This window comes from Eumetopias jubatus, unplaced genomic scaffold (assembly GCF_037043125.1).
Source record: "Eumetopias jubatus isolate StellerSeaLion01/CBP00866 unplaced genomic scaffold, mEumJub1_p1.0 scaffold_16, whole genome shotgun sequence".
NCBI classification, from domain to species: Eukaryota; Metazoa; Chordata; class Mammalia; order Carnivora; family Otariidae; genus Eumetopias; species Eumetopias jubatus.
The window spans coordinates 92,431,914-92,444,481 of NW_028274822.1; the positions used below are offsets into that span (position 1 = coordinate 92,431,914).

At 63.1% G+C, this 12,568-nt stretch overlaps 1 protein-coding gene across 1 annotated transcript in view; it reads left to right on the plus strand.

The window, feature by feature from the left end:
• Positions 1–12,568, plus strand: part of ADGRD1 (adhesion G protein-coupled receptor D1) — a 125,548-nt gene that overhangs the window by 104,540 nt on the left and 8,440 nt on the right. Inside the window, exons 19-21 of the mRNA XM_088019750.1 lie at positions 1,520–1,586; positions 2,269–2,335; positions 11,621–11,712. Coding sequence (XP_087875876.1) covers positions 1,520–1,586; positions 2,269–2,335; positions 11,621–11,712 — 226 coding nt within the window. The remainder of the gene's footprint in view (positions 1–1,519; positions 1,587–2,268; positions 2,336–11,620; positions 11,713–12,568) is intronic.

Consider the following 12,568-nt stretch of genomic DNA (forward strand, 5'->3'; position numbering starts at 1 on the left):
AAAAAAGAGAGTACACAGCCATGAGCTGGGCTCCTGCCACTTGCCTCAGAAACCACAGACAGTGGGGCTGCCCTCTGCTCAGACAGATGCTTCTGTCACTGCCCCATGGGGTGGCCTGGGACACCGGGAGGCAGACACAGGAAGAAATGACAAGGGAGCCCCCAGCACTGCATTTGGGATCAAATGAGTTGTGAATGCAGAAAAAGAACCTTTGACTCCTCCGTTTTACTTCAGGCAGCAAAGAGATGCCAGCCACCGACGTGGGCCAGGACCGGGGCAGGAAGGTGTAGGCCTTGGCCACCGAGTTTGAAACCCACCTCCAGCGGCACCTCCGGTCCTTGCCACACCTTCCAGAACCCACCAGGATGGGGCCCCTGTGCCTGCCTGCTGTGCTGTGGACCCAGAGGAAGGATGGCCCTTGGCCGACACTTCCTCAGTGAAACTGGGGGGCCTTGGTGGCACTGTTGGAGCGCCGGGTGGTTGACGGTGCCCAGGGCTTGATCCCCCTCCGACCTATCACCATCTCAGGTGCCATGTGATCTTCCCACAAATGAGCCAGGCAGTGAGGATGCCCTGTGACATTTGTGGACACGGAGGCCCCCAGGGAGTGGGCCGCTGGGCTGGAGTCAGGTCCCAGTGAGCCAGCTCGTCTCCTGTGGCTCTGGGTCTGTCCAGGCAGGAGCCCAGTGCGTGCAGCACCAGGGAGAAGTCTGCCTTCTCTTAGGTCGTGCTCCCCTGTGGGGCACTCATGTAACAGAGGGCCACTGTGAGAGGCCCCTGGCCTGGCTACCTCTCCCCAGAGGCCGGTGGGTCTCCTCTGTGGAGGCCCAGACGTTCTGTAATGTATTTAGACACGGAAGCAGTGGATCAGAGATAGGACAGCTCTCCAGGAAACTCCTGTTCAAGACTGTTTAGACTGAAGCCAGAAAGGCCGGGAGCTGTTGCTGGGAGGTGCCCAGGCAGAGCCCGGAGCAGGCTGTGCTTTGTTTCCTCTGCAGCCACAGGCTCAGCGCAGGCTGGGGGGGGGGGGGGGGGCATTCGTGCATGGTCACCAGCCCAGCCTCCACTCTGGGAACAAGCAGAACGCAGCCTCCTTATCAGGAGCCCTTTCTCTCTGGTACCCTCGAGGAGCCAGCCAGCGGGTGGAGGGATCCCCGGGCCCCCCTCTTTCAGGGCAGGGGAGCAGGGGAGAGGCTGCTGTGGGGCGAGCGGGTTGGACAGAGGCCCCCAGGACGTGCTGCTGTCCCAGCAGCGAGATGGGTCGTTTTCAGAAACAGGCGTGGATTTGTCAGGGATAGGATTCCGAGTCTGTGCGTGGTGCGCGTGTGGGTGCATGTGAGTGCGTGTGCGTGAGGGTGAGTCAGCCCTCCATCTGGACTGAGGCTCCTGGAGGCCTGCTGCTCGCGCCTCCGTGCTTCCCGCTTGTGGTTCACACACACCAGGCCCAAAGGAATGAATGACTGAGGAATGAGGGTTCCCGAAGCAAGCGGCCGTGATTTCCTGCTCTCTTTCTCCGCAGGTTTTCCTCTCCTGATCTGTATCATTTCAGTGTCATCTGCCATGAACAGTTATGGCACAAATAAAAAGTAAGTGAAGGGACACATCCTTGTGTTTGGCAGGAGGGAAAAGACCACTGTGAGCCCCCCCCCCCAACAGCTGCCCTTGTCATCCCATGTTCTTCTGCGGGCACCATCTGTCTGTACGGGGCTGCCCCCCACCCAGGCCCTGGCAATAAGGAGGCCAGAGAGAGTAAGAAACAGCCCCAGCTGTGCCCTAGGCACTCTCCACCCCCCCCAGCAGAGGTTCGGGGGGCTCCCCGTTTCCCGAGAGGACAGAACGGTTGGATCCTCCTGGATGTCGAATTCTGCAGGAAAATGTGGGGAAGCAGAGCTTTCTGCGTGCCGTCGCCCCCTCTGGGAGCCCGGGTTGGCCGTGCACCTTGCAGAGGGGCCACTCAGACTCGCGTGGGTTTCCCGGAAATGCTGCCGCCTCAGAGCAGGTGCCGGGGCCTGTCCTGGTCCTGGAGCTGTCGGGAGGAAGCGGGGCAGAGAGGCACGAGGACTGTTCACCCCAAGAATGAGAGGCAGGAAGTCATCGTGGGTAGGATGCAGAGACATCTGTCGGGGTTCAGTGTTATTCTGGCTGCTCAGACGGGCCCCGTAGTGGGAGAAGATACTGTCTTGGCAGCTGATCTGGGTGGAGGTGCCCAGAGCCCCCGGGGCAGAGGAACACAGTGGTGCGGACCTAACGCTCTGCTTCCGTCCACAGCTGCTGGCTCTCCATCGCGAGCGGTGCTGTGTGGGCCTTCGTGGCCCCTGCGCTGTCCATCATTGTGGTAAGCCCCTGCTTGTGGGAACACAGAGGCTGGGCGTTGTGGGCCCTGCGACCCCGTCCACAGCCTGTCGCAGCCTCCCCTCGCCCCCGGCGTGCGGTGCCTAGATGGCGTGTGGGGCGGCGCAGGTGCACGCAGCCTCCGACTGGCCCTGTGTGCAGTTGGGGTCTTTCCCTCCCGGGTCTCGCTCCCACCCTGCCACCGCAACTGCAACAGGGACGGTCATGCACGTCTGGGGGGGCCACCCTGCAGAATTCCCGAGATCACGGAGGACAGAATGCGACCCGAGGGGCCCCGCTAGTTGCTCTGCCTGGCCCAGTGCTCAAGCGAGGCTGCCGCACAGGGTGGGGGCTCCTGCTTCCGGCCAGGGGGCTCCGTCCTCAGGTGGGGGCCCTGCCGCTATAAAGAGCTCAGGAATCTCACAAAATTCTAAAAACCGCCTTTGCTATTCTAGCTATTGTTCTTCCTACATTTCCCACGAAAGCCCTGGGTTGAGTGTCATCATTTCTGTAGGGCCTGGCTTGGAACGTTGCTCATCCTTGGCCCCTCACTGCGCCTAGAAGAGGGGAGTGCTCTGATTGGCCAGCCTTCACTGGGGCTGTAGGGGAGTGCTCTGATTGGCCAGCTCTCACCGCCGCTAGAAGAGGGGAGTGCTCTGATTGGCCAGCCTTCACTGGGGCTGTAGGGGAGTGCTCTGATTGGCCAGCTCTCACGAGCTAGAGGAGTGGAGAGCTCTGATTGGCCAGGCTTGGGTCACGGCGCTATCCCTGGGGCTGGAGGTCAGGGTCCAAGTTCCCGAAAGCACGTGGACTCCAGGTGGGGAAGTTACGAGGCAATGCGGCTGTGGTTCGTAGAGGGGGGTGGCGCGCGCGTGGCAGGGGCCCCGGGCGGTGGCGGGGAGCTCCTCTCCGCCCGGCAGGTGTGCGGTCTGGGCACAGGTCCGCGCTTCTTCCCGACTCGGGGTGCGCCGGTGCGGTACCCGGGGAGCTTCAGTGGCGCTGAGGTCGTGCGGGCGGTTCCTGCGCGTCAAGTCCCTGGTGTTCCTCGGGGAGGGGGATCCAGGTGTCCTCGCAGGTGCCTCCCATGAAGTCAGCGTTAGTAAGAAAGGCTCAGTGTAGGACTCTCCCCTGAGACGTGGAAGTGCTTTTCCGTGACGTGTCCCCGCCTGCGCCGCGAGGAGGTGCCGGAGAGGTGGTGCTCGCCGTTCCGCCGAGGGGCAGCCCAGGGCGCCGGGGCGGCCGACCACCGAGTCCGGGCCTGGAGTGGGGTGCCGGGGAGGGGGGTGGGGGGCGGCGTTAGTGTGGAAGTCCTCCTCCCCTTGTTCCTAACCCCCCCTCCGCCCCTCCCCCTCCCCTCGTTGTTCCTGCCCTCCCCTCCCCTCCCCTCCCCCTCCCCTCTTTGTTCCTGCCCTCCCCCCTCCTCCCCTCCCCACCTCCTCCCCTCCCCCTCCCCTCTTTGTTCCTGCCCTCCCCCCTCCTCCCCTCCCCCCTCCTCCCCTCCCCCTCCCCTCTTTGTTCCTGCCCTCCCCTCCGCCCCCCTCCTCCCCTTCTCCTTCCCTCTTTGTTCCTGCCCTCCCCCTCCGCCCCCCCCTTTGCTCCTTCTGTCCTCCCCTCTGCGTCCTCCCCAGGAACACAAACCAGGTTAAATCTTCAGTAGTTAGTTATATGTCGGCTACTTGAACATAATGAAAAATCAAGCCGTCCATCCCCTGTAGGTAGGAAAGGCTCAGTCCTGGGAAACGCAGGGGATCAGGCTCGCAGTGATGTCAGCAGGTGTGCCCCGTGGCCCGGTGCCTCTGCACTGGCTGCATCTCAGGCGGACTCTCCCCGGCAGGGACACAGCACGTCCTCTGGGTGTGCGGACAGAGCAAGGAGGGAAACTCTTCCCAGTGGTGCCTGTGGAAGTCCCAGGGCAGTCCTGATTGGCTGCTGTGGGCCGCACGTCTGTCCCAGAACCAGTCACTGGGGATGGAAGCGGAGGATTGGCCAGCATCACCTGGATGCTCAGGGGCCAGAGCTGGGGGGTCCCCAGGAGGCCGTGGGGGAGCTGTGGAGGAAAAGGGTGCTAGTGCTCGCGTCCTGGTGGGTATGTGCGCGTGTATCTGGCATGAGGCCTGGTCAGGGACGGGCTGTCTCTGCCATCCCATCTGGACATCTCTCCCCAGCAGTGCCGGGCACTGATATCAGGAGGGGGTGGCCCACAGAAGGGCCTCCCCAGACCCTTCCTGCCCACCCTGTGCAAATCCACGTATATAATCTCCTGGACCCCAGGTGGGACCCCAGAATACACGCTCCACACACTGGGCCAGGGCCCCGGATGTGCTCTGTGTGCACCCTCCCGTGCTGGGACCCTCGACCTGCTCTCCATGTGCACCCCTGCCTCAGGACCCCAGGACAGGCTCTCCACATGCACCCCTTCTGCTGGGACCCCAGGATGTGCCCTCCACACACCCCAGGACAATCAACCAGGCCATGGCACTGCCTCTGAGCTGCTGCCTTTGAAGGGTATGGAGTCTCGCCTTAGCTGGGGCGCCAGGCTGACAGGGAAGGGAAGGGGCGCCTCCCGGACACCTGTCCCTTCAGTGTCCCCATTCATCACCCCTCACCGCCCTCCCAGCCTGCCATCTGAGGACAGGTCACTGCTGAGGGCGGTCAGCAGGGACTGGGGCTGCTCCTCCCTGTGTGGGGTGGGGGTCTCCTGTATTCCACACCCTTCCTTCTCTCGTCCCTGCTTCTTTCCCTGGCAGCTCATCTGAAAGCCCAGCTGACTTTGTTCCAAGTTCGTTGGCATCAACCAAGGCCTTGGGCCCTGGTGGTTAATTAGAAGTGAATGTGAGGGAAGATGCTTAAGGACTTGTTAATTCCTTCCTCATTAACATTCTGCACAGACCATGCTCATGCCGCACGTTGGTGGGGCAGTGCCTTCCCGGCGAAGGCTTTCCAGAAGGACGGGGTTTGGCACACCATCGTGGTGTCTCCATTGTCTGTTTGGGATGAGAGGGACAGCGGGTGGTGCCAGCCCCACACAGCAGCCCCGTTGTTCCGTGGCATTGACTTGGCTCCTGTTCTCTGCCTGTCTCCTGCCGGGTGACACCTGCTCTGGGGTGTTCACAGGGATAGACAGGCGATGGGGGTGACTTCCTTCTTTTGTGCGGCCCTCAGAGCCTCCTAGGTCCTCCATGTCCCCAGTGCCCGAGCCTCTGGAGGGCCAGGCTGTGGTCTGAGCTCTGAGCTTTGGGGGCCCAGCGGGGGCCCTGGTGGGAGGGCTGGGTAACAGGGGAATTGGGGTGGTGTGGACATTAGTCCATCACTCCTCTCAATGGGATCCCCCTGCTGGCCTGGCCGTGCCCCAGGGGCTGGTCTGGACGGACCTGGACCAGGCTCCTGCTTCCTGACTTTGGGGAGGTTTGGCCTGTGGAGGTGCCGGCAGGAGATCAGAGGGTGGGAGGGGAGTGAGGCTGGTGTTCACCCTCAGCTCCTTTGTGCGGGACTGTGGGCGGCCACGGCTGCTCCATCCTCCATAGGCCACAGCGTGGCCACAGCTCCTGGCCACAGCCTCGGTCACAGCCCCGGCCTCCGCACTCCCCGGGTAATTCTGCGAGTAGAGGGGTATAGCTGACCCACATGTACACGTCCCGTCCCCACCCCCAGTCCTTCAGTGTCCAGGAGGAGCAGCAGGTGATGTTGGGAGCGTCTGTCCTGCAGGCGGCAGGCTCTGCCCTCCCAGGGGTGCCCCTACCCCAGCCCACCCCTCCCACCAGCCCCCAGGCCTCTCTGTGCAGGAGCTGTAGGAACGGAGGGACTGGAGGCCGTTCCAGTTGTCATCTCCCCAGAGCCCTCCTCACGTGCCTGGGATGGCCTTTTCCCGGGGGAACGAATAGGGTGTCGGGGGGACACATCCTGGATAGGTAGGTGAGGGCCGAGGGGCAGAGAGAGCCCATGGGGAGATGTTGCTAAGACCCCAGCACGTAGGGAGCAAGACCCTGCCTCAGGCTGGGGCCCCGGGGAGAAGAGAGCCCTTCTGGGGAGTCCGGGAGAAAAAGGAGGCGAGAAGACCATCCTGATGCTGGGGGTGGGGTGGGAGGAGGGAAGGGAAGCTTGCGTTCACCTCACAGCTTGCAGACAGAGGGGCGAGTCTGCCCACAGAAATGGCCCGTGTGGCCCAGAGCTTCCTTGTTGTTGTATTTCACTTTGAATTCAGGGCTAGCATCAGACGCCGGAGATCTTGTGTCGATGTGGCAGCCCTGGCTGTTTCTGGCTGGGTCCATGGTGAGACCAGAGGAACCAGTAGCATCACCACCACCCCTGTTCTGGGGCGGACAGTGGGGCCTGCAGGCGGGCAGGGTGGGTGGGAGCACCTCAGGGCCCTGTCGCGGTGACGTTAGGCCCCCACGGCCTGGCCGCAGCCCTGGGAGGCTGAGCCGCCGTCTGGGGATGGACCGTGGACAGAAGAGCTTCCTGGGGGAGAGGAGCTCCAGAGGAGCCCGACCGGGCTGAGCCCCAAGCAAGGCGGGGGGTGCGCGTCCAGGGCAGATCACACACCTGTTCCAGGAAGGGCCGAGAGGTCGGGCAGGGCACGGGGAGGTGGATCAGAGCGCCCCTCCACTGCACGAACAAGGGGCTCTGAGTAGGGCCCGTGTTCTGCGGTGAATTGTTTTCAGTGCAGGAGAGAACGCGGTGGTGTGTGACCGAGCCTGCAAATCCAGGGCCGTCCCCTGTCCCCGGGGCTGCCTGAGGCTCTGCCGCGACCCCTTGCCCACCCAGCCTTCTAGGGGGTGACGGGCCTGCAGTCAGAGATCCCGAGCTCCACCCGCTGTCTGGGGTCCGGGAAGACCATTCATCTGCTCCACCCAGAGGTAGAAACAGGCTCAGAACAGACTCCGGGCCCCTGGACAAATGAATTCCCGGGGTCAGAGCGTGGATGTCGGGAGGGGGTCTGAAGGGGACATTGCTGATGAGAGTGAAGAAGGGAAGTAACGGAATGAGCATCGCAGGCCTCGTTCTCTGTGCTGACCTTTGCCCTCCAGATCCAGAGCCCGGGGCAGGAGCATCCCGCGTCCCAGACCTTTCTGGGTGATCTGAGATGTAACATGACTTTGGGGACCGGAGGCCGCCCTGCCTGGATCCTTCTCCAGCAGCCACCACGGCGTGGGGTCCAGTGCAGGGTCCTGGTGACCCCGTGTCCTCCAGGCTCATGGGAGCCCCTGTTCCCATGGCTCAGGGGGCGTTAGCTCCTGGCCTGCCAGCCACCCTGAAGGCCAGCAGTCCTCAAACACGTCACATCATGGAATTACTGGTTTCCACCTGAGCCCCATCTCTGGAGGTTTTTGGTTTGATTGGATCTGGCCTGTCCAGTCTCCCAGGTGATTCCATTTTGGAGCCAGCTTGAGGGCTGCCGTGCTCCGAGGGGACATGGGAGAGTACTGGGGCCAAGACGGGGGGCATGGGTGGAAGGGGTTCCGGGGTTTCATAGCTGTGTCGGGCATCCACGAACTGTGGCCCAGCGTGGCCCTCTGCCCACTTCCATACACAGTCATGCGGGCACACGGCCACGGTTGTGGTGGGTTTTGTGCTGCAGCAGCTGAGCAGACTCGGGGCTGGGGGCTGCACTTGTCCAGCCTCACACTGGCCCAGCAGTTGGGGGGCTTGCCTCTTATCCCCTCAGGGCACCCCTGGTTGTGTGTCTGGGGTTGTCCCCATTTTCTCAGACAGAGCACCTCATTTCCAAATGAAGACAGCGGGTTTCAGAATAACAAGCGTGGCCAGAGCGCACCTGTGCCACGTGTGCCGAGTCTGGGCCCAGGCTCCTGTGAGGTAGTGCTCAGGGCCGCAGAACCGGTGGCTCCCTGAGGAGGGGCTCCCGCCCGGGGATATAGGCTCCAACAATCCGAGTGGCTGAAAGCACCCACGGGGGCTTGCCAGTTTGGAACACGTTTTAGAAAGGTGCCTGTTTGGATCGGGACGGGTGGTTTCTGCGTGTTCTGGTGTGGTTGGTCCTGCTTGGGCAGGACTCTGGGGGACAGTGAAGGGTCACTGGGGAGAAAAGAGCAGAAGTGAGCCTCAGTCCGCCTTGTCACTGCACAAACTGTTCTCAGATCAGGAAGGGAAGTGGCTGCCGTTCTCTGGCTGGGAGGGTGGACGGCCCGAGTGCGCACAGCCCACGGGACCAGCAGGTGTTGTACAAGCTGTCATGTCTGGACGCCCCGCATGGGGGCCCTATGGGTGGCAGAGTCTCCGGGGGTGCTTTCAGCCACTCGGGGGCCCTGTTCTGTGCAGGCCCCACGGGGCAAGAGAGACATTCCTCTGAGGAGAGGCTGGGTGCCGTGTCCACGGAAGCACAGATGCGGCAGGGTGATGGTGCGGGTCACAGAGGCCCAGACACAGGTGCCCACAGGGACAGAGGAACAGCTGTGGACGCACATCGCGGCGTCTCCTGTGCATTTCCGTGTAATGCTTTCCCTGTGAGTCGTGGCACGCATCCCCGGAGCTTCTCGCCAGGTCAGGGAGCAGGACACGGTGCGACCTCCAGAGCCCCGTGCAGCCCTGACCTCCTCCCATGGTCACATGACCTTGAGTGCAGATCCTTCCCTCTTTTTCTTTTCTGCTGAAATGTGGCCCACGAATTACTCCTGCAGCCTCTGTCATAAGTAGCCTGCTGGCCAAAGTCACACGGGGGTGCCCAGCTGATGAAACCGCCAGCTGGAGGCGCACGGGCCTCCACACCCCGGGGCCTCCCCCACGGGCAGCCAGGCACCAGCCAGGACGAGTGGCCGGGGTAAGGGGCAGGCCCGCTTCTGCTCCAGACGTTCCCAAAACCCTAGGGGTTTTTGGCGCAGCCTCCGCCGGAATGAGCTGGTCGCGGGGTGGGAGGTCTGCGGGTGGGTAGGAGGTCAGAGAGCGCTCGCCAGAGGGAAGCACGGAGCCAGCGGGGACAGAGGGACAGAGGAAGGAACCCAGAGAAATCTTGCCTGGACAGCAAGTGATGCTGATGGGAAGCTGCCGGCAATGGCAGCGACTTCCCCATGGTGGCCACACTTCCTGCAGAGGCCAGGAGGCGAGAGAGGCCCACAGTCCCGTCAGGCACCGTCTGTGTGCCCCTGCTTCTCCCCTGGGGGGCAGTCTCATGGCCTCGGCCAGCGGCGGGCCGAGGGCAGGCCCTGGGTCACGTGGGTGCCGGTGGACGAGGGGTAACGTGATTCTGGAATTTTAACCCACATGCTTAGGAATTTGAAAGAGAAGCTTAACGTATATGAACCATCTGCTCAGCTCTTTCTCAGCTCCCTGTGCCACTGCCCCCAGCAGACCCCCTGGTGCTAATTACTCACATATCCTCCGGGCTTTATGCCGAGAGAGGCGAGTGTAAACACATGCTCGCCCGTCCGGGGCCTTTCCCACACGATGTCTGTTGGACTCTGGCTTTGTCAGCGTGGGAAGAGCGGCCCGGGTCCGTGGTCCCGCTGTAGAGCGGGTGGGCCACGGCCGTCCCCAGACCGGCGCCTGCTGTGCATAGTCCGTGGTCTCCAGGCTTGTGTTGTTCCAGACAAGGCCTCAGCTTTGCCCAGGGCGTGAGGAGCCCAGGATGTCGATCGAAGAGTGGGTGAGGCCGGGCAGGCCTGCAGGGTGGTGGATGGGACCAGCACGCACCTCCCGTCAAAATGCATGGGAAGTCCTGCAGGAATCATCCAGAATCTAGACTTTACCCCAAAGCATAAAGCCAAAAAGCATCTATTCAGGAAAGCAGCTGAGTCTCGGTGGAACAGGCGCTCCTGGCGGCCCCGCCCTCCGGTCGCAGGGAGCCGCAGGTGTGCTGCCGACGTGACCGCCTGTGGCTCTCAGAGCTGAGCTATCTGTGGACTCCTGTGAGCGGCCGCTGTCTGGAACAGTCCCTGCACCCCTGGGGCCTCACTCTGCCCATCCTTCCTCCACGTGGCTGAGTGCGGTTTTCTCGTGGTTGTAACATGGCTGGCGGGGGAGGGGAGGGGGGCAGTGCTGCCAGTGACTCCTCTCCTCCTCCCTGGCGCTGGGGGACTCCTGTTAGGATCCTCGTGGAGGCGGGAGAGGAGGTAGGTGACGGGGGTCCGCAGCCAGGAGCCAGGCTGCCCCAGGTTGGAGGCTTTGGTGGAGACACGGAGCCAGGCTGCTCGCGAACCTTCGTTGGCGGATTGCAGTAGTGCAGGCTGGGGCTGAGTGGGGAGGACCCCCCCCCCCCGCTGCCGTCCCGGGTTCTCCGTCCAGGGCGCGCACGGAGCCCTGGAGGACAGGTGGCCGAGGCTGGGGAGGCGGGGGCCTGAGAAGAGCTGCTGTGGAAAAGCCTTGAGTTTGTGGGGACTGCAGGGTAAGGGGGTCGGCAGCGGTGCCTCAGGCCGGGGCCCCCGTGAGGAGGCCTCAGGTGCAGGTGCCTGGGCTGGGCATGCAGACCTGCTCGTGGGACCGGCCGCCGGGGTGGGAGGCCCGAAGCCCCACAGTGCCGGCTGGTTCTGCTGGGCACCAGGCTGGGTGGGGAGGGCCACTCCTCCCGGGAGGTCTGCCAGGGAAAGCCTTGTCCTTGGCTGTGGTCAGGCCTGGAAGTGCACATAGGATTTTGGCTTGGAGCTGGACTCCTCAGCGACTTTGTCATTGACCTCCCGAGGTTACCAGAGGGAAGAGAGGGTCCCAGCCGCAGCTCAGCCCTGAATCCAGCGGCAGCAGAAGGAAGTCCACACGCTCACTTCCCCTTGCTGCCGGGCTCGGCCAGGGCCCCGTAGAGCTGCCCGCAGGAGGGACAGGTTGTGCCGAAGCCTCTGCAGAGACCCCCCTCAGCCCCGCACCCAGCCCACTGACCCCACGGGAGCACTGGGCAGGTGCAGTCCCCTGCACTGTGGCCTCCATAGGTGACCTAGCCTCGGCCGGGGAGTGAGAACAAGTGGTGCCCAGGGGGCTTCATGGATATGATTTCTCGTCCTTGCACTGTGGGTGTTGACTGTTTCTCATCAGATGGGGAAACAAGGGCACAAGCATGTGGCGCAGGGGCGCTCAGACGGAGCCATGCTGAAGTGAGGTTTGAACCCCAGGCCTTGCCTTGCTGTGCTTCTGGGGGCCAGACCTTCCTCGCCGGCACAGATGTGCTCCCAGAGGGTGCCGCTGCCCGTGGCAAGGGGAGTGAAATGCACAGGGACCCCTGGGGGTTGGTTTCCGCAGAGACGCCACCTGCTCACTTGGAGCCCTGGGGGCAGGATGGGCAGCTGCCTGGTGGGATCAGGGCTCTGCAGGTGCGGCCGCGGCCTCAGGTCCTGGTCTTCCCCTCGTGCAGGTCAATGTCGGCATCCTTGTTGCTGTGACCAGGGTCATTTCACAGATCAGCGCCGACAACTACAAGATACACGGGGACCCCAGCGCCTTCAAGTAAGTTGGACTCGGGGCCATCAGCGGTGGTCCTGCCTGCACAGAGCCGCTCGGGGGTCGTGGGGTGGGGGTCACTGGGGAGCCCGGGACTCAAGTCCTTGCTTGGCTGTTGGTCACCTTCTCTGACCAGGACCAGCCCTTTACCAGCCTTGCTGCCCCATTCATAAAGCAGGGGGTCCACTACATGCCATCTGGGGGCTGCTCCATCGCTGGGGTGAGAGGCCACTTGCAGGACCGAAGGAGGAAGATTCTAGATTCCGTCCTGTCTCAGCCCCTGCTATTAGCCCCCTCTGTGCCTTGTTCTCCTGTCTGTAAAGGGCTGTCATGAGGAGGAACCTCCTCGGGGTAGAACTTCCCGAGGTGCTCCAGGGCCGGTCCCCTGGGGAGGGACTCCCCCCGCCCCCTGCCCTCGAGGGGTCCTGACCCCGTATCGGTGAGGGCTGCACGGACTGCAAGTGACAGAAGACCCAACACACACTGGCTGCAGGAAAGGGGGACTGATCCACACAGGGATCCACAGAGCCCAGGAGGGAGTCTCGAATTGCTTAATCCGGGGCACCCAGCTCCTCCTGCACCCTGCACCCCTGTGTTCCCTGTCGGCTTCCTGCTCAGACGGACCTGCCTCCTGGTGACACGGGAAGACCCTCCATCCCGTCTGTTCAGACAGAGGTCCTGAGCCTGGAGCCCGGGGCTCCAGTCGGGTCACACGCCCACCCCGGAACCAGTCACAGCAGAATGGAAGGGACCAGTTCACCCGGGCCTGAGTCCCACGGTCCAGCTTGGCTCTGGGGTGCACTCAGCACCCCCAAACCACAGGCCAGGAAGTGGGGGAGGTGGCTCCTCACAGGGGACTTGG